The sequence below is a fragment of the Arachis duranensis genome, chromosome 9 (assembly GCF_000817695.3).
Source record: "Arachis duranensis cultivar V14167 chromosome 9, aradu.V14167.gnm2.J7QH, whole genome shotgun sequence".
In the NCBI taxonomy this organism is placed as follows: Eukaryota; Viridiplantae; Streptophyta; class Magnoliopsida; order Fabales; family Fabaceae; genus Arachis; species Arachis duranensis.
Genome location: NC_029780.3, coordinates 2,183,226 through 2,211,204, shown reverse-complemented (window position 1 = coordinate 2,211,204; position 27,979 = coordinate 2,183,226). Strand labels below are relative to the sequence as shown.

At 32.7% G+C, this 27,979-nt stretch overlaps 1 protein-coding gene and 1 long non-coding RNA gene across 12 annotated transcripts; both read right to left on the bottom strand.

The window, feature by feature from the left end:
• Window positions 1-371: 371 nt before the first annotated feature.
• On the bottom strand, window positions 372-2,284 carry LOC107464070 (uncharacterized). Its single transcript, XR_001587010.3, has 4 exons — window positions 2,118-2,284; window positions 1,893-1,948; window positions 781-822; window positions 372-681 (listed from the first exon to the last, which is right to left on the bottom strand). It is a non-coding gene; the product is annotated as an uncharacterized LOC107464070 (long non-coding RNA).
• An 819-nt stretch (window positions 2,285-3,103) lies between these two features.
• Window positions 3,104-15,321, bottom strand: LOC107464041 (pathogenesis-related thaumatin-like protein 3.5). 11 transcript variants are annotated; one of them, XM_052254542.1, is made up of 12 exons: window positions 15,144-15,321; window positions 14,125-14,818; window positions 5,737-6,599; window positions 5,566-5,610; window positions 5,378-5,422; window positions 5,237-5,257; window positions 4,842-4,934; window positions 4,533-4,744; window positions 4,252-4,462; window positions 3,932-4,169; window positions 3,700-3,853; window positions 3,104-3,605 (listed from the first exon to the last, which is right to left on the bottom strand). In XM_052254542.1, the coding sequence occupies exons 1-12, from the start codon at window positions 15,205-15,207 to the stop codon at window positions 3,297-3,299; spliced, it is 2,949 nt and encodes a 982-aa protein (XP_052110502.1). In that variant the 5' UTR covers window positions 15,208-15,321; the 3' UTR covers window positions 3,104-3,296. The 11 variants fall into 11 exon arrangements, 10 of the variants coding, with proteins under 10 accessions (XP_052110502.1, XP_052110504.1, XP_052110503.1 ...); XM_052254544.1 differs by having other exon boundaries at window positions 4,842-4,922; window positions 15,144-15,320; XM_052254543.1 differs by having other exon boundaries at window positions 5,378-5,419; window positions 15,144-15,320.
• Window positions 15,322-27,979: the final 12,658 nt, after the last annotated feature.

The window sequence follows — 27,979 nt, the reverse complement described above, 5'->3', positions numbered from 1 at the left end:
AGCAACGAGCCAATAACCTTGGAATCATGACATGGTTTGGTTATTTACAGCACTGGATAAAACTTAACAGATGTGATCATGCAGATAGACTCCAATTAACATAGCACTCAAGATTCAAAGATGATAATACAGAAACAGATAGAAACAAAACAGTCTTTGCATCTTTATTTGGAGTTGGTGTAACGAACAAACAAACACATTTTTCGTGCTCAACATGAATCTTATTAACAATCTTATTTTAGTTTTTAATTCATATTATTAACCAATTAACAGTCAGACAAAAAGTAAAACTATTATTTTTCAGTTGAGGCACAGTTAAACCATTAACTTGGGCAGTACAATATCTAACTACAGTACTAAGTTTGTGTGTATGAAATCCAAGAAAAGGAAAAGATGGAATTATCAGCAGTCAGGACCCAAGAAGGGCACACAGTAGAAATACAAATCAGTAACTTATTGGGAGTACATCATGACATGCCTAGGTTCATTACCAACACTAACAACAAAAGTAGGTCACAATAAGAGATGTGCTCATGATAATTGTAATTACAGAGCTTAATGATGGAAGTATACTAATTTAAGTTTCATGGCTGAGAGCCCTCATTTCTTTCCACTCTTCTTGAGCCCAGAACCTCCAAATGAACCTTTCTGTTGCGCCTTGGCTTTCAATTCCTTTAGCGCCTGTTTAAGGAATGGAACAGGGTTAAGCATAAACAGGATTACCGTCCTAACAGAACAACTGAATGCAGCATGATACTAAATTAAAGTAAAATATCTAACCTTCTCCTCTTCTTTTTTCTTTTGGATGTTGGCCATGTCAACCTACAAAATAACAGAAATCAATTGTGTAAGATCACAAGCAGATTGAGAAGTTTAAAAAAGATAAATAACATTTGCATTAATCTGTGCAAGGCCTTGATTGCCTATCATACTTCAAGCATCATAAACTATCAAGCCAAGATAAATAATTCATTGTGAATGAAACCAAGGAGCAAGGTTTCAACCGCGAAGTCCTATGCATAACTAAATTTAGAACCACCCAACAAGTAAAACCCACTTCCATTTGTAGACAGTGCCATATTCATATACGAGCAACTGACCAGACAGAAGACTGGTTAAAGAAAAAAGAAGCTAACATGGTCATCATGATCGTAATCATCATGGGCAGACAGATCAAGGACACTTGCATAACAAGAGAGGAAAATGTTTCTTGAACATCTATATCATCACACCGCTGTGCCAACACCTATGTTATTGCCTTAAGCTATGGTCTGAGCACTACTTCAACATTCAACCCTAGTTTTTCACCTTGGATCACGTAGGGTTCCCAATGACACACTCTTGGATATTCATATAAGATATAACATAAGAAAGAGCATCTTTTAACATAAAACATTGCCTTGGCTAAAAATAACCCCAAAGATTGAGCATGCTTGAGTCCAACCAACATCAAGAAATCATGAACTCCATTTTCCCTCTACTATGTCTAGGCCAGGAGATATAATGTAATGTTTGTGAAGCCAACCAGAGACAGAAATCTTCTTACACCACACAAATAAGGTGATTTATAGGAGGCACCCAAAGTTCCAATCTTATTATATTAGTTCTAAACGAACACATTCCTATCTAGTTCTTGATTTTTAACTTAGTTCATCATCAAATAGCTAAAATCCACAAGAATGTAAATATGAATAACCTATCCAAGGTTACATATTAGAAACAATCAATAATCCAAAAGTACAAACCCTAAAGGCCCTTTGACCTTAGACTAATTACTAACTATAAGAACCAAAAGCCCATCAACCTTGGAAATTTTGTTTAAAAACAACAACAATCAAAATATGATAAAGAAAAATATTATTCCCAAAGAAAAGGGGTAATTATAGAAATACCTCATCGTAGTCTTTCTTGTCAGACTTAGGTTTCTTCAAAGGCTTAGCCTTTCCACCTAAAATCCACACCAAAACATAAGAGAGAGAAATTAAGAATCAATCAATAAAGTAGCCAATGAATTAATCAGATGAATTGTGAAATCAACATGAATAATGGTTAATTAACAGATCTAAAGAGGAAAGAAAGAAATCAAGAAGGAAGGAAGAAGAATGATTGATTGATACCTTGCTTGGTCGACATGGTTGAGATGCAAAAGGGGGATTAGGGTTGGGTCCGAATCGCAAAACCAAAGAACGTTGATGGCGCACGACACGAGACAAGGTTATACCCTCAGCGCTTCACGCTTTTTATTTACGCTTCTATTTTGCTATTTATAGGAGTCACATAACACAACCACTAGATCCTCTTTCCATAATTCTATTTCTATCTATCTAAATTAATTAATTCTTAACCATCATTTCATTTTATAATTTTTTCTATGGAATTTTAATTTTTATCTTTTTAAGTATTAATATAATTTATTCAGAAACCAAATATTTTTTATAAATTCTAAATTAAGAAAAAGAAGAGAATTCTCAGAAATTAAAAAAGAAAAATTGACTAATGTTAACTAACTAAAAGTTCATTTTTATACTCTTTTTTAATTAATTGTATATTTAGATTTTTTATTGAAAAATAAAAATATATTAATTGTAAAGAAATTACTGATATTAGAATTTTAAAATAATATTCATAATAAAAAGTGTATACTTGATAACAAAGTATGGGGAATTAACTTTCAGTTACTTAATATTAACTAAATTTGTTTCAAAATTTATAATTTAATGTCTAGAATTAAGAGATTATAATTTAACATTTAAAATTTAAGATAAATAAAACAATTTTTAAAAAATTAGCCAATGTTGGCTAAAAGTTAACGGAATTCAAATGTTAGGCCGTCTATAGTAGAAAGTGTTATACTTTTATGGAGCAGCATCCTTCTTTATTTTTGTATTCGAACTATGTTAAGTGTATACTAAAATTAGTCACCAAAATCAGTTACCATTATAAAATATATGTTGGAATGCAAATACATATTAAAAATAAATTAAATTACATATGTATTTATACATAAATACATTGATAGCTGATTTTAGTAGTTGATTTTGATATACGAATAGTATTTTTGTATCCACAATGTTAGTATTTCAGCAATATCATTCAAAAGATAGGTGACAACATCTAAGTTACCATTTGAAAGATTAATGACAACATCTATCATAGTAGGTCTATTTGTTGATCGGCTTTGTACACAATAATTAACCCATTTTTTTCTGAGCAAAAAGCATGAAACAGTTATGAATGAGGAGTAACTTTGCCATTGCACTAATTAATTATCTAAATGTTCCTCAAATTGCCATGTTTCATCTGCCATCCACATCAGATAATGTTAAACTATTTTTGGAGAAAATTTCTTTTGTGTTAGTATGCAATTGTTGTTGGTTTGTATCAACATTGATGAAGAATGCTGGCTGCTTTGGCTGAGCAAGTTGAATAGCATCATTTGACAAAAAAGAGACAACATCAACCATGGTGGGTCTATCTGTTGGAACGTTTTGCACACACAATAGGCCAATGTGGATACATCTCAATACTTCTTTAGTGTTGCATGTTTCATTTAATCCATGGTCCATTAGCTCTAAAGCTTTACCTTCATTCCATAACTTCCATGCCTATAAGAAACTCAACATGGTTTATAAACTCTAAAATTGAGATAGTTGGAAGTTGGAACTTGAATTTGATACACCAGAAGCTTTGAAGACTTACATGTCCAATTAGATTGAGTAGTGGAAAATCAGGGTTGTAAGAGGAGTTATTCTTTTTTGCACTGAGAATCTCTAGCAGCAATACGCCAAAGCTGAAAACGTCTACTTTTGGGGAGACGACGCCATTTAACATATACTCTGGAGACATGTAACCACTGAAAGTGATAATATACGTAAGTAGGTCATAGCATTTGAGACTAAAAGAGAGGTTATCAATGATTTTGCATACTTACTGTGTTCCAACAATTCGGTTTGTTTTTTCTTCAGAACCTGTTAGTCCTAGTATTCTAGCCATGCCAAAATCCGATATCTTAGGTTTCATCTCATCGTCAAGTAAGATGTTGCCGGCTTTCAAATCACGATGAATCACTTTTAGCCTTGAATACTTGTGAAGATATAATAGTCCTTGAGCAATGCCTTCTATGATGTTAAGCCGCTTTTCCCAATCCAAAACATTCCTTCTTTCAGCATCTATTTGAGAACATAATGCATACTAATGAGCAATAAAACTTGTTAGGATCATTCAAAAGTTAAGATAAAGAAGAAAGGCTACCAAATAAGTGCAAGTCTAAGCTTCTGTTGGACATGTACTCATAGACCAACATTCTCTCTTCTCTTTGGATGCAGAGCCCAATAAGCTTCACAAGATTAGTGTGCTGCAGTTTTGCAATGAGTTTAGCTTCATTCTTAAACTCTGTTAACCCTTGCCCCGAACTCTTAGAGAGTCGCTTTATCGCAATTTCTTGTTGGTTTGTCAATCTACCCTGAAAGTGTCATGACATTACTTACTTTCTTATGTAGATGGTTTCTAAACTTAATGCATCTAGGCAATACCATATAAACAGGTCCAAATCCTCCTTCACCAAGCTTATTTGAGCTTGAGAAATTGTTTGTAGCAGCGACCATGCTTTCAAAACTGAATATTTCAATCTCATCGCCTGCATTAGCCTCTCTTTTAAACTTTTTTGCTATGTAATTCATCCTGGAAAGCATTGCAGCACCTCCAATGTCATGTATTAGCTTCCTTTGCCTGTTTCTTGTATCCACTAGTGAAATCAAAATGGAGTTACATAGTATTCTTACTCTACAAGTCATCATAAGTTACTTAAGGATTAAAATTAGAAGGTATAAAGTGGTGACTACCTTCTGCTTTGTACTTCCTCCAACATACACAGCTCAAGTAGCAAATTAAACATATTGTAATGGCAGATCCCACGCCAATAACTATCCTTATAACTGCAACTCGTCAGGGGACAATATGCAGGTTGTGAAAGTAGTTATGGCAACAATTTGAATTTACTTTCGAAGATCAGAAAACTATTGCAAAGAGACAACTGTGGATACTCCTGTAATCCTCTTCATCATTGCTTTTGTTTTTTTATTATCATAGTTGTTTTAGCTTATTTAATTTCTGCAGTTAGCAACATTGATTTATTGGTGACTAAACAGTAAATTAAATAACGAATTTTGTTCTAAAAGTGTACATTTCTATGAATAGTTATGGTTGTTTAATTAACTACTAATTGTTGTTTGCTCACCTAGATGGCGTTTTCCATTTCCTGCATACCAACCACAAAAACAGAAAACATGAGATGGTGAATTTAGCAGATAAATAAAGCACCAAAGTTCTTCTAGAAGTGTAAAAGACTATAAACTGTAAAACACAAAGTGTTGTTGACCTGCATGAGGTTTGATGCTTTCCACAGGAATGGGTGCTTTCCCTTCTTTAATTTGTACAACCAGCAAACAAAGAAAAAGTGAATTAAGCAGAATTGAATAACAACTTAGTTTTCTTCCAGACACAAAGTATACAACACTATAAACTATTGTGATCTTTCTATTAAACCGTTAAGCGCTATATACTAACCTTTGTGGGTTTTGTTCCTTTCGGCAGGTGTGGATGCTTGCGCTCCTGCATGCCACCAACAAATAGAGAAAAAAAGTGAACTTCTTAGAACCAAACAACAACTTTTCTTCTTCAATAATGCATACAAATTGTGGTGGTGGTTGTGTCAAAGAGCAAGTGTTATTTGCTGACCTGTATTGAATTCGATGAAATCACTATATCTGCTCTTAACATCGCTGTATCTGTCCCACAACATTATGCCTCCATAATTAGATGAGTTCCTTACGATAGGAAGGACCTGAGAAATTAACAAATTTGCAGGAATATAGCCAGATGCAGCTTCATCAGAAGATGCTGGCAACCCCAGAAATATTGCAGCTTCATCAGAAGATGCTGCCAACCCCAGAAATATTTTCTTCACTTTCAAATTGCTCCATTGGTGCCATGCATTTATGAAGCCACTAGTATTGCCACTCACAAAATTGCATGGAGGATTGTTGTAGAATTGTACCGAAAGATAATCGAAATATCCACTACTAAAGGTAGAGTTCTCAGCACTAACAAGGGGGCATTGAGGAGCTGCACCTATAGAAACATTTTGTGTTGAGTTGGACTTGAGGTAACGCGCAAGGTCCATCCAGTATATTGAGTATCCATTATCACCTGGGTTGAATTCTATCCCATCTAACACTGCGTCCCCAAAAGGGCGCGAAGATGAGTTACCACCCAAGAAATTGTTCCAGAGATAATCAGAAACATTTTTAGCATCTTTAGAAGAAGTCAATTGGGATGTACTGGATACTCCTCCGATCGAGAGCATAACCTTGATCCCTTGCTTCTGGCAACTTTTGATATCTAAGCTAAGAACAGTGCACCCTTTTGAAGAAGGATTACAATGACCTGCCAGGTTTAGTACCGGGGTTTCACCATTTCCAAATGTGGTAAGGAATGCTATGTTTACATAGGAGTACTTTCTTGATTCACATGTATTAGCAAGAGTTCCCTCATCACTATTTTGGCCCCAGTAAACACCAATATCATCAGCTTTTGTAGTGCTAATCAAGACCCAAAAAAGGAAGTAAATGAGCAATAGTACATAGGAAAGATGAAGATTAACTCTGACCATGTATGGTCTCTATTTAGTCATCAAAGTCAGACAAATAAAATTAAGGATGAGATGTCATTAAATTGCAGGAGATGAATTAGATTTCAACTTGGTATGTCTTGAAAATTGTGGTTGCTAAAATCAAAGATCCACAGAACCTGTTCTGTCAATATATAACAAAACATTAGGCAAAAAGAACTCATTGCGATTTGCCAAAAGGTCCATATCTTTTTTTTAGCAGATAATTCTAATAGAGTTTTGCTGCAATATCTTCAGAGTCTTCAATGTACTGGGGTGAATGGTTATATAACATATTCACCAGGGATATTTCTATATTGTAAAGTGATCAAACCTTTGATAATTCTAATCAAAGTTAATCAATTTATCACTGACTTAGTAACCAAACGTATAACTATTTCTAAATAAGCAACTTCCGAAACACAAAAACTGAAAAAGACTGAAACACTTTTTATATTAATTAATTGAGCTATAAGCAAGAAAAACAGCAAAGCTCTTTCTTTTTTAATTCATGATGAGATGCAAGCATAGTCAACATCCTCAATAGGTAATAAGAGAAATGCAAAAGAAAGAACTTTGAGTTTATGCTGGAGAATGATTGAAGTGAATCTGTGAAAATTAGGGATTGAAGCATCACGGTACCTTTACTTGGTTCACAATAGTTGAAGCTTCAGCGTCAAAACTAAGAAGGATCTGAATCGCTAATACCAGAAACCACAAAGTAAAGTCTCAACACACCGCACTTTGACTTTACGCGCATTTCACTTCTATGATTTGGAAAATCATGTTCATACTTGGACCCGTTCTTTGACTTTTTTAGGTCAAATTGGGATTGGAATCTCAATGTCACTGTGCCATTAATTTAGACAAAAAAATTCAACACGTAAATCACCAAATACGAGAAAACTTTTGCCTTTCAAGCTGGTTTTTTAAGTTTAGTTACTATTCTATTCAATTCGTAATCTGTGTAGTCTAACAACTAATAATCATAATCATAGATACCAGGTTCTTCTGTGTTTTTTAAGTTGCTTCAAGATGCAGATTAGATTAATGATTAGTACCAAATCATGAATTTAAAAAAAGAAATTAACTATTAGAGGTCTTATGCTCAAAGTCAAAGCAAAAACATATTGGGGTGTTGTGTGTTTTTCAAAATGATACGCATTTATTTCTTGAAAGAAGAGTGCTTTTGATAAGTGATAACCAAAGAAGTCATTGTTGTCAAACTCTCGAGTTTACGAGTTTAGATATGGAATTGAGTTGACTCGGATATAGACTTTATTCTAAGTAAATTTGGCTAGACTCGGCTAAGACTCGGTCAAATTCGGACAAACTCTTGAGTTTAGGACCGAGTTAGCGAGTTTGTGTTTTTCTTTATTTTTTTTTCAAAAAAGCCTCATTTTGAACCAAAAAAAACTTTTTTTTATTAGAGTTTTGATAACACTCCCAAAGAATGAAAGAAAACTCATTCACAACTCACTCATCTGCGTCGTTTCTCTCAAGTCTCACTTTTTCCATGTTCTGCCGTTGTTCCCGTCGAGCTGTCACTGTTCGCCTGCGTCTGCTACCTCTGCTCTGATTTGCGCCATTGTCTTTGTGAATTTTACTTATGTTGCCCTCTGCTTTGTATTTCTTCACATCTCCACTATCCGCAATTCCATTGTGCTATCACCGTTCACAAGTTCGACTACTTCTCCTACAGTCCTATCTCTGCTCTGGTTTGCATCGTCATGAAATCCATGACTCTTTGTCGCCGTCGTTTCGTGCTGCTGCTGCACCCTTACCACCGCTGTCTGCTGCACCCTTGTCTTCGATCTGTTGTTGCTGGGACTTTGCCTCTTCTTTTCTTCTGTATCCTCTGTTTATTATTTATGTTAGATGGCGAGATGGTTCATCCATTCATGCCTGATCAGTAATTAATTATTTTGATTAGAGTTAATTTGATTATTTGATATTGTTCGATGTTGAATTAAAGATTTAGTATTACAGATTTAAAATTTTTAATTTTGTGTGTTCTATGTTGCATGTATTTGTATAAGAATAATTATAGAGGATTTGAATGTGTATTTTAAAATATTTATTATAATGTGTGCTGTTATTTTAATTTATTATGTGCTTTAAGATTGATATCATTAATTTTGAAGGGTTAGAATTGAGTAAATATACATTATGTATATATATATATAACAGGTGAATTCGTACGACTCTACGAGTTAACTCACGAGCCAAGTCTAGGACAGTTCCACGAGTTTACTTAAACTCGCGAGTTTAATAATCTTAAAAGAGGCAAAGATAGATTTTCATGGCTGATATTTTGTTGTTATAGATATAACTATGTTGCCTTTTTCTATGCTTAAACTTTTAGAATGAATGGTTTTATGATATAGTATCAAATCTCTGTATCTAAAGGTCAAGAGTATTCGATCTTTAGTGACTATTCATATTGTCTCTTCTATAGCTTAAACTTTTAAAATGAATAATTTAACAACACTAATATAAGCTTTTGAATTTTAAGTACAAATATTCTTTGGGTACGACCCTTTTCTGTACTCTTAATTTATCATATTGTTTTATATACGTAAACTATGATTATTCTTGCATTCCATATGTGGCTATGAGCTATGGTGGATAGGATTTAGCAGAATTTTGATACTTTTCATTTACAATGCCGTTAGGCAAATATATTATAATTGCTGAGATTAAAATAGCAAATTTTTAGGTTATAAAGTAAATTGTAATTTTTAGTATTTTTGAATCTTTAAATTAAATTTAAAATTCAGATATTGCGTGCAAGAATTACAATGTGTCAGATTATATTCTTTAATTTGTATTACTATTTTGTCTTTTTTAATTTTTTTAATTTGTATTACTATTTTGTCTTTTTTAATTTTTAGGTTGTAAAGTAAATTGTAATTTTTAGTATTTTTATATCTTTAAATTAAATTTAAAATTCAGATATTGCGTGCAAGAATTATAATGTATCCGATTATATTCTTTAATTTGTATTACTGTTTTGTCTTTTTTAATTTGATATGTGTCAAGTCAAGACTCCAGATAACCGAAAGTATGAGAAAAATTAATAATTGAGTATTATTAAATTAAATTTCATATGATGGTTCAAGATAAATATAATTATCTATCTGTATAGGTCCTTTTTTTAATTATTACTATCCTAAAAACTGAAGCAGAAATGAAGGAGATGTAATTGAAAGTCATTTTGAATTCCACTATGGTCAAGTATGATGGTTTATAATGTTTTGAATTGATCTAAGATCTAACATGATGGTTTATAATGTATATCACCTCTGTGTGATGTAATATAATGTAAATGTATCTCTAAGGCTTCTAAAACTATATAGTTATCATTGATGATTGATCAGTTTCTTAAACTTAAGTTTAGTATTATCATATTATAATGTCTTTTTATTTGGGTTGGTCTTTGTGTGTTATTATTATTATTATTATTATTATTATTATTATTATTATTATTGTTCATTGAATCTTTTCTATATCAATTATCATATCAAGATTAGAATATGATTTTTTTTTCAAATAATACTTAAACAAAACAAAAAAATATCTTATCAAATGGTTCTTATATTGATTCATTTCTCCTTTCACCTCATAAATAAAAATAAATGAACTTTTCTAGCATTAGGACAAAATCTAAATTTGAATAGTGAAAAAAAAAAGCATGCATCATATGTACTCATCAAATCAATAGATTAATATGCACTTAATTCAACTAGAAAGTTATTTTTTATTTTTTACGGTATCTTTTTTCTGACAGATTAAAGTCTAATTCGTCGCGGTACTGAATTTTATTTAAGAGTTTATTATTGGCTAATAAATTACTACATGCACAAAGCGGGATTCGAACTCCCAACATTTATTTAAGCAAATTAGTAAACTCATCAGTAGACTAACCCAATTTGGTTCAAATAGAAAATTAAAGTCTTATTTGAATTCGAAAAATCATCGACCCATGTTGGGTTTAACATTTTTATACACCAGTAATGGGTACGATAATCATATTCATATGTGCCTTATTATGTGATCATAATACACTAAAATAGTATGGGTTATGCAGGTAATTAATAATTTTTTTGAACAATATGAACAATCACCAATTAAATCAAAACACACTACACTTCTAAATTATCCATCTAAATCTTAATATTAGAATAATCATTCGCACATCTAGTAAAATGAACATTCAATATATCTATTGTTCACATTGTTTAGTATTTTCATTGCCTACCTATACTTTTTCAAATAATATTTATACACAGCTAAGTGTGCACTTGAAAAATATACTATCAGATACAACTCATTTATATGAAGTTGCGTGATTTTACAAAAAAAACCCCACTCGACCAACCAAGTGAAAACGAAGACGTTAGGCAACGTTTTTTTATTGTTTTTCAAATATATATATGGACGCAGACACAAATACACAAAGAGACATATACACAAAAATATACAAATTTTTTTATTGTGTTTAGTGATATTGGACAAAACACACCAATATAAATTAAATATCAATTTTATCCCTACATTACCACCAATACTTTATCACTACCACTACAATCACTATTGCTTTTCAGTTTTTACCATCACCACTATTTAACATCAATCTAAATTATTTTCAACAAGAACCCTTTCAATAATCAATTCAACCATTTTTTTAGAAAAAAAATTAAATTTGAAAAAAAATTTATTACAGATAAAAATCTCTTTTTTCACGTTGTAACAATCTCCTCTTATTCTTTAAATCTGAAAAACAAATCTAAAAAAATAAATATGAAAAATTTTGAATCACGTAGAGAGATGGGTGAGAAGGAGAGAACGAAGGTGAAGTAGAAGACGGGGAGAGAAATGAGAAAGAGAGGACGACAATGGAATAGAGGCGAAAAAACGAATGAGAAGGGGAGAACAAAGGTAGAGAAGAGGCGGAGAAAGAAGGGAGGAGAGGAGGAAGAAGGTAGAGTAGACGCAGAGAGAAGAGTGAGAAGAGGAAGACGAAGAGAGGAGAGTGCAGCAACAATGGCAGTAGCAGTTGCAGAGAAAAAGGACAATGACAAAGGAAAAAAGGGAAAAGGAGGAGAGAAAAGGAGGAGGATAGAATCTGAACAAAAAATGAAAAAGGAAAAGAAGAAAGATGGATTAAAGTTAGGAATAAGAGTGGCATTTTAAAAAATTACTAAGGATAAAAGAGTAAAGATTTGTGTCTTATTCAATGTGTCTCAGTGTCTCATCATTTTTTAAGGACACTAAATATATGTATTTTATGTATGTTTGTGTGTCACCGTGTTCTTCAAAAATTCTTAAAAATCCATATTTCAGCAAACAAATAGTAGACATGTATTACCGTATCTATGTATTAATATCTGTGTCCCATCAAACAAACACGACCTTAAAAAACAACAGAACGGTAACTGTACTTGCAACTTGCAAATGCAAGTGTCCAACCCAACGTTCATCTTCACAAATCTCAAAGCTAGTCAGTATATAATTGCAGGAAGCTTTTAGGGTGGTGAAAGTATTTGGTAGCGTTTGTTTTGAGATAATGAGATAGAGATGGAGAGATTGATACTAAAATTTCTATCTCTATCTCCAAAATTTCAATATTTCAGTACCTCCAAAAAATAGGAACACAGGAAACTAAAATTTTTAGAGATAGAGACTAAAACTTTAATAACATTTTATACCTAAAATATCCTCATTTCAATTAATTAATTTCAATTTTACCCTTTGTATAAATTAAATTAGAGTTTCATTCTTGTTTCAATTTCTATTTCCCACTTTGCACCAAACAGAATACTGAGATTTATTTCAATCTCTGTCTCTTAGTCTTTATCTTTTAGTCTGAGTCTTTCTGTCTCTATCTCTCCACCAAACACTACCTTATACGAACCAGGATATGTTAAGGAATTTAAAAAAAATGTAGGGGTCGATTTATAAATATGACAATTTAGCATTAGCCTCCATTATTGTTGATGTGGACCGAAAATTATAGCCTTAACTCCAATTAACGTTGATGTGATCAGAAATATTAAAATCAATGAAAGTAATAAACAGCGTTATTTCGTTTCTTGGTTTCAATTGCAATGCTCGCCGTTCAGCCACCGCAGAACTAAGGACCCAGAGCAGTAAATCAACTTTACCCACTCCCGATCAACAGTGAAAAACGACAAAGGATCTTCTCTTTAAACGGAAAACAACCCAATTAATGGCAGTGTTCAACGACACACTAACGCTCTCATTTTCCATCCCTTACCAGCAACAAATGATGAGATTGGTGAAAGTATTCTTCGTTAATTTCTATAGAATATTGGGATCAGAAGTTTGAGGCAGCAAGCAAAAAGACGAAAATATAGCTGAAAAAGAAAGCGAGACCGATCAACTTAATGGAGTCATAAATTGAAGAACGGTCTAGAGGAAGTCATCATCATATCAGCAGAGGAAGTTTTTCTTAACCAAAACTCAAAGTCACCTCCTTCCGAGGTCATCAACGGGAGAGGATGGAAGGAAGATGCATTTGAATTTATTCCCCTTCAGTTAGTAGTTAGAGTTTAGGTGAGAGAATTAAAGTATTATGTTGAGATAATTACTTTGGATGTGGTGTTCTTTTTTTGTATTCTTCGAGAGCATGGTGTTCTGGGTTTAGTTGGTGTGGTGCACTCCAATCCAAAACAAAAAAAAAAAAAACCTTTAATTCAAGTAGCATTAGCCATAAATCATGGCACAAAAAAAATATGTCCAACTGGACATTTTTAACAAGGATCCTGCTAAGGAGACAATGGACTATTTGTATAATGTGTACAATGAACTATTGAGTTACAAAATGAACATTTCCTATACTATCTAGAATAACCATCCGAGAACTCTTGACCTTTCGGATCTAGAGTTCTAACACCATGTCATGATACCACTCATTCCAAAAGCTTCAGCTGATGAGAAAATGTAACATTAATTGTTATATCTCTAATACTCCCTAAACCTTTATTATACACATTATATAAATATTCCATTATCTCCTCATACTTTTTCTTTTAACAATGATTGAAAAAAAATTTTAAAATAATTTTATATAAATTTAAATCTTTTAAATTTTAAATTTTTATTTTAAAAAATAAAATATAATCTCTCATTTTTAAATAATTTTTTTTATATTTTTTTATTTTACCTATAAAATAAATAATAAAAAATTATATTATATCTTTTAAAATAAAATTCAAAATTTAAAAGATCAAACTTCATTCTATATATTTACGGCTTATTTCTCATCCACTTATATAGCAACTTTTACTTTAGACCTTAAAGGTCCAACTTTCACACCATAGACAATTCCATAATTGCATGTATATAGTATGTAACAAATAGTGCACCTAATTAAAAGGACTAAACTACCCTTTAAAACCATTAAGCTTTAAGGAGTGTTGCGGATTACTAACCTTGTACTAGGGGCAGGGCAAAAGGTAATTGTGTAATCGGCATTCGCGCAAGTAAACGTGCTGGTCTCGTCGTCGTACGCGTAGGTATAGGCGCGTGGGCAAACGCTCTTGAATATTCGCGAGTAACTCGATGGCTTGCAAGTCTTCGGCGTCAGATACGCGCCGGTGCAGCAATATTGAGGCGAACGGAACGCTTGACACGCGCTTTTACACGCGACTCCTTGTTTTCCATCCTCACTCATAACCCTCAGCTCCGAAGGACACGCGCCGATCAAATCTCCAACGCATCCCGTGGCGGTGCAGTTTCCGGCGCCGGATCCGCCGCTGGGTGCCACCAGCATGGGGACGTTGTAGCCGTCGACGAGGCTGACGTCGAAAAAATCGAGGCCGCCAACGCTGCCAAGTGTGAACTCGGCCAGCGTGGCCACCGTGGCGCCGTTGCCGGAGCACTCAAGCTTTCCTGAGCCGCAGTCGCCAGTGACGCAGGAGAATTTTCCTGTGGAGTTTTGGGAGCAGAGGGTTCGGCCCCAGAAGCGGCCGCTCCAGCCAGCTGCGGCGGTGACTGGAGCGGACTGGCCGGGTTGGAGGACGAAGCCGGTGGTGGAGAGAGGGGAGACTCCGGCGTTAGAATATATTCCCGGCCACACTGTGTAATCACATTTGTTAACCAATGTGAATTTGGTTGCAATTACTCCTGCATAATTAATCAATATTCAATCATTCAAAACTGATTATTTCATCCTAATCAAATTGCCTACCAACTTCAGTTGTAATGTCAAATTATTTTACGGATTCAATGGTCATTCATGTTAACATGTTAGTCTTATTTGGTGGATTGTATAAATCTAGGTTGCACTAAGTGCATAAAGTAACTTTTTATTTCATTAATTAATAATTAGTAGGAGTTTTATATAATTAAATGATATAGGAGTATATTATTATTGTTAGAAATAAGTCGTAAAATAAATATATCAAAGGATGAAGAACAAAGATGTCCATGGTTGGTGTGATTTAATTACCTAATAATGAGAGATGAAGTGTTAATAACAAGGAAATGAATACCGAGACTTGACGATGATCCATAATACAAGGTAGCTAGGGTCAGGTGGGTGAGTTTGGGGAGAAGAAGAAGAGGAGGAGGTGATGAAGGAAGTTGTGGCTTCTTCCAGTTGATGAGACAAAATAAAGGAGGGAAGAGATGAGAGAAGAATGGTATGAGATCCAAACATAACTTATTTTTATCCTTTCCCTTTGTGGGTCCCTCCACCAGCTGACCAAAGTAACGTTGTTTCTTTCCTTCGCTTCTTTTTATTTCTCATCATTAAACGGAAACATTCTTCTATCTCACTCCATACTTAAGAACTAGCTACATACTAGACTAGTTAATTACTCTACTTAACTTAGATAAAACTTTTTTTTATTATGTATATTATTATAGGAAGATCATGTATGTCGATGTCCTTCTTGAAATATGATATTTCAATAACTTTAACCATTTAGATATAATAAAAAAAAAAGGTCTAGATTTGGCGAATCACACATGAACATGAAGGCTGGATGGTGCATGTAGGTATGTGTGTGTTTGGATTTGTTTTTTCTTTAACAAATTTTGTATGATTGAAGTTTTCAGGAGATAATACTCAATTTGGTCCCTGAACTTACACGCGAGTCTCAATTTAGTCCTTGAAGTTTCAATTGCCTCTATTTAGTCCCCATAATTTATAAACGTGCCTCATATTAGTCCCTGGGACCATTTTTAGTATAAAAATATTAATAAAATGCTGTTGTAGACTATCACATGTCACCTTAAAACTTGTAAAATGATGCAGTTTTGGTTTTGACATTTAAATAGCTCAAAAACGACATCGTATTACTTATTTTGTTAGGTAAAATTTTAATAAACACCATTTAGGATATTGTTTTTTGGTTATTTGAGTACCAAAACCAAAACGACATCATTTTACAAAGTTTAGTGTGGCATCCGGCTGTCACGACAGTGTTCCGTTAACGTTTGTACGTTGAAAATTGTTTCAAGGACTAACATGAGTTATGTTCACAAAGTTTGGGGACTAAATAGAAGCAATTAAAATTTCAGGGACTAAATTGAGACTCGCGTGTAAGTTCAGGGACCAAATTGAGTATTATCTCAAGTTGTCAGCTTGTCCTAGTAGACAAATTTTAAAAGCCATTTTTTTCAACCGCTATATATCTGATATGTCTTGGGCTCTTGGCTGAACTACACCAAAGCATTTTTTTGGATATAATAAAATGAAAAATGATGAAAAAAATAAAAAAAAATGAGAAATTTTTTTTATGTTGTTTGGACGAAGAAAAAATAATTTTTTTTGTTTAGATGAAAGGAAAAGTAGGAAGAAAAATGTTTAATTATTCTGTTAGTTTTTATAATTTTGTAAAATTTTTAATTAGGTTCCTATGTTTTTTTTAATTGGATCCCTACACTAATTTTTTTTATAATTGGATCCCTATACAATTAAGTCAATTACTCTCAAGAAATATCTAATTAAAAAAAATTAGTGTAGGGACCAAATTAAAAGGGAAAAAAATTTGATGACCTAATTGAAAATTTCACAAAACTATAAGGACCAATAGAGTAATTAAACAAAAAAAATTATAACAGAGTAAAATTATATTAATATCTTTGTCTATGTTATATATACATTACAATTGATTAATGTAATTGTAAAGGATAAATTTATAATTTTATCTTTATTTACATATTTCCAATCAATTTTCTTTTCATCTTTAAAGAGAAAAATTTTATGTGGGTCTCACATTATTTTTTTTCTTTTTCACTCAATTTCTTTTCTCATCCAAATAAAAAAAAATATCTTTTCATCCATTTTTTTTCTCTACATTTTTTTCCCTTTAAAGTTCTTTGATGAGTTTGATCTAAACAATGTGCAAATGGTGTTAATTTTTTTTGAACGAGAGTGTCACAAGTCACACAATAATCATGCAATGTCGTATATAAAAAAATTTAATTATTGCGTATAAAAATATCATTTAGTTTTCATAAAATTTTTTCTTATAGTACTATAAAATAATTAAATTATTTGTTTACTACATATTTGATTATTCTATTATGTTAAGTTTAATTATTTTAATAATTAATTATTATTTAATTAAAAATATGTAAATTAATATGTGTAAACAAAGACAAAATCTTGTGTAAGAAAAGAGGCGCAATGTCCCCTCTTAATTTTTTTTTAACAAATTATGTATAAATTTTTATTTAACTCTTTTTTTATAAAATTAATTTTTAGTCTTTTTTCAAAATATAATATAACTCCACTCCTATGCATTACCTTAATACATAATAATTATCTTAATATTTAAATTTTTGTATGCACATAATATATTTTAACTTACAAATATGTTTGTAATGAGCTTAAAAATTTATTTAAAAAATTGATAGAAAATAATGGTAAGCTCTTATATAGTTTTGTTTGTAATCAAAATTATGTATGTTATATTTTGTAAAAACCAAAAAGTTATTTTAGTAGGAATTTTGAATATTAATAGAAAATAGAGTAAATTAAATTTCATTTTGACATAGCTCTTTTATGAATCTCTTTGTATTTCTTATAAAATACTTCCTCTGGAGTTCGTCCTTTCACATTTTTCATGCTTTCACAAGTGAATAAATAATGATGATTACTTTCTTGGAAAAAGCATAATGGAAAAATTAAATGAACCCAACCTTTACGTTCCAAGAACAAGAGTCAAGTCTTGCATGTGTGGTATGGTCCCACTCTCCAAGTCTTTGAGCAAGTCTCTGTGAGTTTGTAATTAGTGGTGGAGTAACGAATACGTGTTGAAAAAAAATGTGTACCAATTTTTTTATCAGATTGAGATGTGTCAATGTGAACAGATCAAGTTGAAAGTAGCATCCCTTCAAGGTACGCATAGCCAATGCAAAGCACCAAATTATTATCGTGAATGTCTAAGAACTTGCATCCTCAAGTTTAGGATTGTGGAAAAGATTTTATAATTAATCATACAGCAAAAATAATGAACGTATTAAATTTATTATTATATTAAAAAAGTTTTATTCAATACTCATGATATCAAGGTTCAACAAACCGAATCGACCATTAAGTGTGTGTTTGGATTTCAGTTTGTAAACGAGAGTTTGCATAAAATTGATCTTGCAAATTTGATTTTGATGAAAAATAAATTTATATTAAAGTGATTTATGTTTGGTAATCTTTATATCAAAATGAATTATAGTAAAGTAAATATTGTTTGGATTACACTATTCAAAATTACTTTTAGATAAAAAATAAATAAAATAGACATCAAGTTAAATAAATTTTTTTATATTATTCTATCATTTTAATTTAGATATTTAAATAAATATTATTAATTAATTTATAATAAAATTAATATTTACTTATAAANNAGCCAAACAAAATTTTTTTTTATACAAAATCAAAATAAAAATTTAATAAAAAATATAATTATATATTTGAATATTAAAAGGACTACAAGCAAAGAAGTAAAGGGTAAAATTGATAAAATAAAATAAATTCAATCGTGATTATCAAAACGCAGAAGCTACAATTTCTAACTTCTTATAAACGCACGTTAAGAACGTAAAATCACGTTGGTGTTTAAAGAAAAAAAAAGCATCCAAACAAAAAGAGGAAGCGTTCTATTCACTCAAACGTGCTTCTTTTTCTTCTAACGTGAAACCAAACACACCCTAAACCGATCAGTTTATTGGTTCAACCAATAATTCAATTAAAAAAATTATTTTAAAATAAAATAATAAATAAATTATAAATAAACATCATAAAATTAAATAAGTTCTTAATTAACAGTGGCATTTGAATTATGACAAATTCATAGGTTCTTAATTAACACATTTAAGTAGCTATCTACACAATATTGGGTTTGGGCAGTTAAGGATGTAAGTTCATGCTATTGAATAAGAGTGTGCATGTTGATATATAGAGTTAAGATTATTAGAAAGTTAGAAACTAAACTAAATAGATATTTTGTGACATGTTCTACCAAATAAAGTTCTATTGGGCAAGTGTCACTCTCCCTGTTTTAAATGGAAAAACGTACCTGTTCCTACCCTGACCCAACGGTATGGCCCAGGTCCAAATACACCAAAAGGCTCAATCCAAAGATTGGCCTTCGTTATTCACCGACCTCTTCAAAAGAGGTCGGACTCAACACAGACTTCTTTCCAAAGAAGTCGGGCTCAAGAGATAGCTGGCAGATAACACTTATTCAAATAAGTAACTGCCCCTAAAATCTCTCTAACCACTTCTAGAAGCCATATCCCAACAATCCCTAGATAAAAGGGACGGTTATCCACCTAAAAAGGTGGCACAACTCCAACGGTGGTTATTGGATCACCACTATAAATACCCTGGCACCCCTCAGGTATCTCTAAGTTCCAATACATTCTAAACCTGCTTAACCCCATGCTGACTTAGGCATCGGAGTGTCTTTGCAGGTACCACCCCCCATCTCTTGGAACACACAACTCAGAGGCGGCTCCCAGACGCCATCTCTTGGAACACACAACTCGGAGGCGGCTCCCAGACGTAAACCAAGTCGGAGACCACACTCCTCCGGCGCTTGGGCCTCAAACAAGTCCAACCACCGTCCGGTTCTAGGTAAGCCCCGGAACATTGGCGCCGTTGCCGGGGACCTGGAGCTCAACTCTTGATAATGGCGGATGATCAATAACATAGTCAGACAACCACTCGACATGAATAAGATGCAAGCATGTTAAAAAGAAGCTGGAATACAGTTTCTATGGATACCAGAAATCCCGTAAAAACTTCTCCCAATGGGCAGAGGATATCAAATAGGGATGATGATTCTACTTCTACAGTTAAATTGGATTAAAAGAGAAGAAAGCACCGTCCCAAGGCCATTGTAGAAAGCAAACCAAAACGAACTCGAAAGCCAATTGAATAAAAGAATTTTCAATTCAGAAAATTCAATTGGCAAAAGAAGTTACGTGAAAAAAAAGGATGAACTCAAAAGCCAATTGAATAAAAGAATTTTCAATTGAATAAAAGAATTTTCAATTCAGAAAATTCAATTGGCAAAAGAAGTTACGTATAAAAAAAAAAGGGGAGAAAAGGGAACGTGACTAATCCCAACCTCTTCGTGAAATTGGATGGACAATGACATCTGTGCCGACTTACAATCTCGAAAAAATCCATGATACCCACTCATGGAATGGAGCAGTTGCATGTTCCAAATACATCAGTAATTGAAGAAAGAAGATAAGGGAAAGCATTGTTGATAAAAACAATGAAACCTTTCTTTTCAACTTATGCCAAAAAGTGCAGCATCAGTCCATTTGAATGCAATCCAATCCGATAATGAAGTGATGAATCCAGTTTTTTCTTCATTGGATTCACATATCAATTACAACAGAGCAGTGAATAACACGAAAAATTCACATGGCACATCTTTCATTGGTTGCTCACAAATTACATCACTGCCAATGAATATGGAAAGAAATATTCCTGTGGTAGAATTTGATGTTGTTTGCACACCAATAAAGATGGATGTCTTCCAGGAAGAAAACTGGAATTCGATCCAAAGAAAAAAGAAAGTCGGGGTGACAAAGGCCCAGTCTTCATTGGAGGGAATGATGGTCAGACTTTTCTTCAAAGGTCGGATGAGCCGGGAGCCCACAAAGAAAATCCGACCTCTTTTAGAGAGCTCATGAAGAAAAGTCCGACCTCTTTTAAAGATCAGACTTTACAAAAGGTCGGATGAGTTGGGAGCTCACAAAGAAAATCCGACCTCTTTTAGAGAGCTCATGAAGAAAAGTCCGACCTCTTTTAAAGATCAGACTTTACAATGAGGTCGAAAACTTCCAAGCTTAGAAAGAAAGTCCGACCTCTTTCCAAGCTTAGAAAGAAAAATCCGACCTCTTTTAGAGATCCAAGCTTATGAAGATAATTTGACCTCCTCTGAGGATTCAAGTCTACAAATAAAAATCCGACTTCCTTTAAGAGCTTACAAAGAAAAGTCCGACTTCTTTCTTGAGGTACAACTTCGAGAACCAGATCCCAAGCACAAATGGCCATGAGAAGGTCATACGAAGAAATTTCTCAACTGACAACTTCGTCTTGATCCAAAATGACATCGGACCAAAAGCGGACGAAGAAAAGCCAACACCAAAATGAAAAGATCCAACAAAGTCACTTAAGACTTGAAAAAGAACTACTACAACATACTCAACTTACTCGAAAACAATCTACCTAGATTGTGCCATGTTTACAACAGAAGGGATACTACAGCTAGAAAGCGCACCTTACTCCTTAATGCACACTTTTTCTGACTTGAAGTGATGAGATCCAAAGTGGCGCAAGAAGTTATAAATGCAAATCGTGGTCCGACCTCATTAAGCCACTTGTACTAAATCAAACTGGCAAGGGGCAAAGCCTAAAACGAATTGCACAAATAACTTAAGGACAACGTGATCATAATCAAACATCAACACGAAGAGGATGTAAACCCGACGTCACAACAATTTGTTTAAAACAAATTGAGAAAGGATGGCGATTTATAAGAATGCCTCCTCAAGCCAAGAGATAAGTATCCGACCTTACTAAGTTGACACAACAAGTATAAAACAAGTTATCCGACCTCCCAAAAAGAGAGTCCAAAATAACTTGTAAAAGTCACATAGCAACAAATAGTAAGATTCAAGAATGGCATGACTGAATACTCGAGTCCGACTTTATGAAGCTCGACCTCGAGTAGGGGCACTGGCTTATCATGAAAGCTAAGTCCAAAATTATTAAAAACTAAAGACAACATTCTACAGTGATGCTAGAGCACGAAAGAAGAACGTGACCCCCTTCCAGAAACCTGAGAGCAAACTCAGATAAGGAAAGAGCTCTTGAGACAAAGGATGGCCACGAGATTCGCCGCAAAAGACCTCATCTTGATAAGAAAAAATATCAGGCTACTGAGTTCGGGCGAATGAAAGCTGACAACAAAAAGGATAGGACCCTACAAGATTACTGAGATCTTAGGAAAAGGTTATTACAAGGTGACCGACTTAAACAGCACCGAGCTACCAAGGTCGTGGCATGCTTGTAACATGAAAAGGTACTATAGCTAAAAGCGAACTCTACTCCCTGATATACTCTTTTTCCAACTTCATGATTTTTTCCCAAAAATTAAAGGATTTTTTCTGAAGAAGGGTTTTTAACGAGGCATCATATTAGAGACTAAGGGATCATAGATAGTGAAAAACCCTTAGTAGCAGTGAAAGTACCTTCGCAAATAAATAAAGATCTTTTATCTCTTATAAATTCCTTCTCGTTTTTCTTTCTTTCTACGAAACGCGCCGACTTAAGCTCGACAAAGCGTGAAAATCCCATGAACCGACATTGATGGTCGTCAGGATAAAACGACGAGGTACAAGTCGGTGTAAAGAGGTTATAAAAGTCGATCGTAATAAACTCGGAAATTATCTGACTTACAAGTCGGAAAAACCGAGAAAAAAGGAAACGCATCGCAAAAATAACCTAAATCATAAGAGCTCAATAAATCAAAAATTGAGTATAAGGAATACCAAAAAGAGATCAGGAAACCTATTGAAAGCACTAAGGCAAAAGGCTGTCCCGAGTTGTTAAGGAAAACTTAACTTAAAGAAAGGGACAGTCAGCCAAGAAAAAGGTTTTTCAAAACAAAGATAAAAAAGGTTTTTTCTAAGATTACTGAAATCTTAGAAAAGGGCTACTACAAAGTGTCTAATTTCGAGGGTGAAAAACTACCTAGGTCGCAACACACCTCCAACATAAGGAGATAAAACAATTCCTTATGAAAATTGATTTTCTACAATTAACACACACCAATTGAAGCTCGATAAACCACGAAAGTCACGGGCCGATCATATAGAAATCGCCTAGATGAAGCGACGAAGAACCAATTGGTGAAAAGAAGTTACATATGCGAATTGGAAAGAAAACACCTCGAAACAGCTCGGGCCAAACGGGTTGAAAAAGTTGTGTTTAGAACAAGTCGCAAAAATCTCAATGGATAACAAATGGATCGTACAAAATCTCAAGCCCACAATCTCATCTCTACAAGTTCTAAAAATAAACGACCTAGTCGTATAAAATGGAACACTTTCACAAAAACAAGTTGTTCCAAGAAAACTTGTTCTAGCATTCACAACAACATAAGGATAACTTGGATTAAACGAGTTATGCCAGTCAACCATATTTTCAACGAAATTGTGTTAAGCACAAGTCGTGTCTATCTAAAAGCAAAGCTTTAAAAGTGATTTGTATCAAAATGAATCACTTCAAATGACTCGTATAGAAACGAGTTAAAAAAGAAGGATTGTAAACGTTTTGAACAAAATCGAAACGTAAAAACTATCCTCCAAAACAACTTGGATAAAACAAGTTGTATCATACACAAGGACGACAACCTTGTAAAAACTAGAAAGGGGAGGGAATAAGCATATAATCCCTTCACCTAAGGCGCCAATTTATGCTCGACAAAGCGCAAAAATCACGAGCCGGCCTTTTCAATGGTCGCTCGGATAAAACGACGAGGTATAAATTGGTGTCCAATGGTTATAATACGACTTGATGATTTAAAACAACTCAAGCCCATGAGTTGAACAAAATCGAGTAAAAAATAACCATATGATCTAAGTAATTTAAATTGCGCAAAACAACTTGATATATAACGAGTTGTGCTTCAAAAAAAGTGACTTGTATAAAAAACAAGTCATCTAGAAAACTCAGAATGAATGAGTTCAACAAAAAAAGGCTTCATTCGAAAATCCTTTCTGCTTGATTGCTCGAGTCCGACTTCATAAAACTCGACCTCGAGCAGGGGCATAATGGATAAAGCAACGAAGTCCGATGGTTATAAAGATGATCTGATAGTTTAAAAGGACTCAAAATAAACAATTTGTACTTGAAACAAGTTGTGAAGTCCTAAAAAACAGCTCGAATTTAAATGAGTTGTATGTAATCAGATTAAGAAATAGCCACGTTTTAATTAAACGATTTGAAATGGAACAAATCGTAAGACCTTAAAACTACTCGCATCGAACGAGCTAGATGAGGTTATACTAAAAAATAATTACGAGTTTTGAAATAAACAATTTGTATCAAAACAAGTCGTAAGAAATCAGAATAAGTTTCATAAAGGTGATTTGTATTAAAACAAGTCATGCATCCTCAAAACAGCTCGAACTGAACGAGTTGTACAAAATTAGGGTAAGAAATGTTTTCTGGTTAAGCACGATGTGCTAAAACCAGTCATACAAAGCCTACAAGCCTTAAATAAACTCAGAAAGAACGAGTTGTACCAATCAGTCTTAGAAAAAAGACTTGGCAAAAAACAAGTCGTTTAAAGAGGGAAAAGTATTTATAGCACGCCAGGGGCATAAGGGTAAATTGACGCGATCATTAAAGAAACGCGCTGTTACCAATGTAACTGCTCCCACGTGTAAATGCGAAAACCCCAACAGACGCGACGTTTGATTAGACTTTGCGGTTAAGAAATTTAAAATCACGTCAGTTTTAAAAGTCACGTCAGCTACAGACCAAGTTCAATACTCGAATCCAACTCATAAACAAAAGAGATTGGACTCGAGTAGGGGCACTGTTCCTACCCTGACCCAACGGTATGGCCCAGGTCCAAATACACCAAAAGGCCCAATCCAAAGATTGGCCTTCATTATTCACCGACCTCTTCAAAAGAGGTCGGACTCAACACAGACTTCTTTCCAAAGAAGTCGGGCTCAAGAGATAGCTGGCAGATAACACTTATTCAAATAAGTAACTGCCCCTAAAATCTCTCTAACCACTTCTAGAAGCCATATCCCAACAATCCCTAGATAAAAGGGACGGTTATCCACCTAAAAAGGTGGCACAACTCCAACGGTGGTTATTGGATCACCACTATAAATACCCTGACACCCCTCAGGTATCTCTAAGTTCCAATACATTCTAAACCTGCTTAACCCCATGCTGACTTAGGCATCGGAGTGTCTTTGCAGGTACCACCCCCCATCTCTTGGAACACACAACTCGGAAGCGGCTCCCAGACGCAAACCAAGTCGGAAACCACACTCCTCCAGCGCTTGGGCCTCAAACAAGTCCAACCACCGTCCGGTTCTAGGTAAGCCCCGGAACAGTACCTATGTATTTAGGTAGCGACGAAGATTCATGCTATGAACACAGACAAACTTGGTGACAAAACGGGCTTTTTTTTAATAAATTAAAAAAATATATTTATCATTTTGTACTAAAATACAAATATTTATCATTTTGTGTAGTGTTTTACAATTTTACAGACAAACAATTTTGCAATTAATATCTGCAAAATAAAAAAAAAAATTAAGTTCTCTATTTTACGACATTCACTTCGAAATTGAATGCTTATAAAATTGAAAAATATTATGTAAAATAGTAAATATTTGTATTTTATTGTAAATGATAAATATAAATTTTTTTATTTATTAAAAAAAATGACAAAACCGATAACATTATTGTCAGTATAATTTTGTCACGTATATTGAATTAAATTGTTATTTCCCAGGTATATATACATAACAACAATATACAAAAAGAGAATGTTAGATAATTAACGATTTTTTTAAACAATATGAATAATAAATGTTCAATTTATTAGGTGTACGAATGATTATCCTAATATTAAGATTTAGATAAATAATTTAAAAATATAATATATTTTTATTTTATTAAATCAATTATTCACATTAATCACAAAAATTATTGTTTGTCTATATTTTTTCTATACGAAAATAGTGTGCAAGCGTTCTTCATCTTTTCCTTAAATTTGTTTGGAGATGCGTGGAACTCTCAACGAGAAAAGGGAATCATATATAAAAGAAAAGTGACGGCGAACTAATTAATCAAGGATGAAGTCATATAAAAATTTCATAATTAAAGTGCTCTTGATTTTTAATTAAATCATATAAATTAAAGAAAATTCAATCAAGCTAAGTGACGTTATGAACAGCTGTCTTCATTTCTCCATTCACAGGAAATTGGAATTGACATCATAATTAAGGAAAATGATAATGTCGTATTTAGCATGCAAACTAGTAATAGGACCTTTTTTTTTTGTCTTTTAATTTAATTTCAAGCGGCTATTACTATCAGTAGCATTTAATATATCGGAAAGTTTGATTTATACTTTTTGTAATCATATAAAATCACACTTTTTGACAAATCAAATGTAACTTTCATTTCTCACATATACATAATTTGGACAAAATAATTTAATCTCTCTAAATTTGTTTTCATCAAACCAGAATCGAAGATATATATATATATATATATATATAGTCAGAGAAAAAAGGATATAGAAAAATTATATTAGTTCATTCCCATCAATATACTAATCAATAAAACTCTAGAAAGTAAATTATTTGTTAGTTATTAATCAATACTATATATATGTATGTGTCTATATCTAGATTCATTTTGAACTCTAGATTCATTTTGAACTCAGAAGCATTGATTTAGAATACATTTTTTTTAAAAGGTTCATATAAAATTAAATCTTATTGTAAATTTGAGAGAGTTGTCGAGATTCATTGTTTCTGATAAATTAGAGAAAGATTTAATTATTCTGTTAGTCTCTATAATTTTATTAAATTTTTAATTAAGTTTTTATATTTTTTTCAATTGAGTCTTTATACCATATTAAATTTGTAATTAAATTTCTGTTATGACAAAAATATTAGAATTAACAGAATAGTTTACTAAACAAAATAAATATACCTAATATTTGAGTATTTGACTGAATAATCTATATAATTTAACTGAATAATCCGTTAATTTCAATGTTTTGTCATAATAGAGACTTAACTACAAAATTTGATATGGTGTAACAATCCAATTAAAAAAAGTATAAAACCTAATTAAAAAAAATTTAAATTCCAGAAAAATATAAAGAGAGAATTAGCTAAAGAAGTAAAAGTAATGATTTGCCAATGAAATTTGAATTCCAAATCCCTTATTTGATGGATCACATCAATTTTTTCTGGTTGGCCGTAGTATCTCACAGGCTACAAAAAGTGATAGGTCAATAATTAATCTATAGTAGATCAAAGTTATATTTAAGAATTTATTATTGACTAATAAATTATTATATATATAAAATAAAATTTAAACTTTCAACACTTAAATTAGTAAGTTAATTACTTTTTTTTTGGGTAAAAAAAAGGAGGGTAAGACCATCTCTAGCAGAAAATTCATCCCAGTTCCTGTTTATGGCCCACTTGTCATAAAAAATAACTCCACATCAGTATTTGCGTCATAAACAGTAAATAGGAACTCAAAACATCTCTCTCTTTTCTATTAGGAGGAACTAACTTTAGTCCCTGTGGTGGTCCCACTTAATTAATTAATTAATTAAAATAATTAAAATTAATGTAATTAATTTTTTCAATAATATAATTTAAATTTATTAAATTTAAAAATAATTCACTATTAAAAGATATCAATATTAAATAAATTCATATATAATAATAATACACAATATATAATTCGGGGTTACACTAATTTGTAAAATTACTTAATACAAAAAAAAACATAATTAAGCTTTATAGTTGACGACAAGTATTGTGAAATTGCCATATGTGTTCAATCAAGTCCTCTTTCAATTGTCTATGCTGCTGCCTATTTCGAAGTTGGGCATTTCTTTGGAGAAATTGATGGTATGGTGCGAAATCTTCTTCTTCTAGCTGAGGTTGTAATAAGCCATTTTCGATATCATTATACTCTAAGTCTTGAGCAAAATTTCCTGCATAAGTGTCTCTTTCATCGTCAATAATCATATT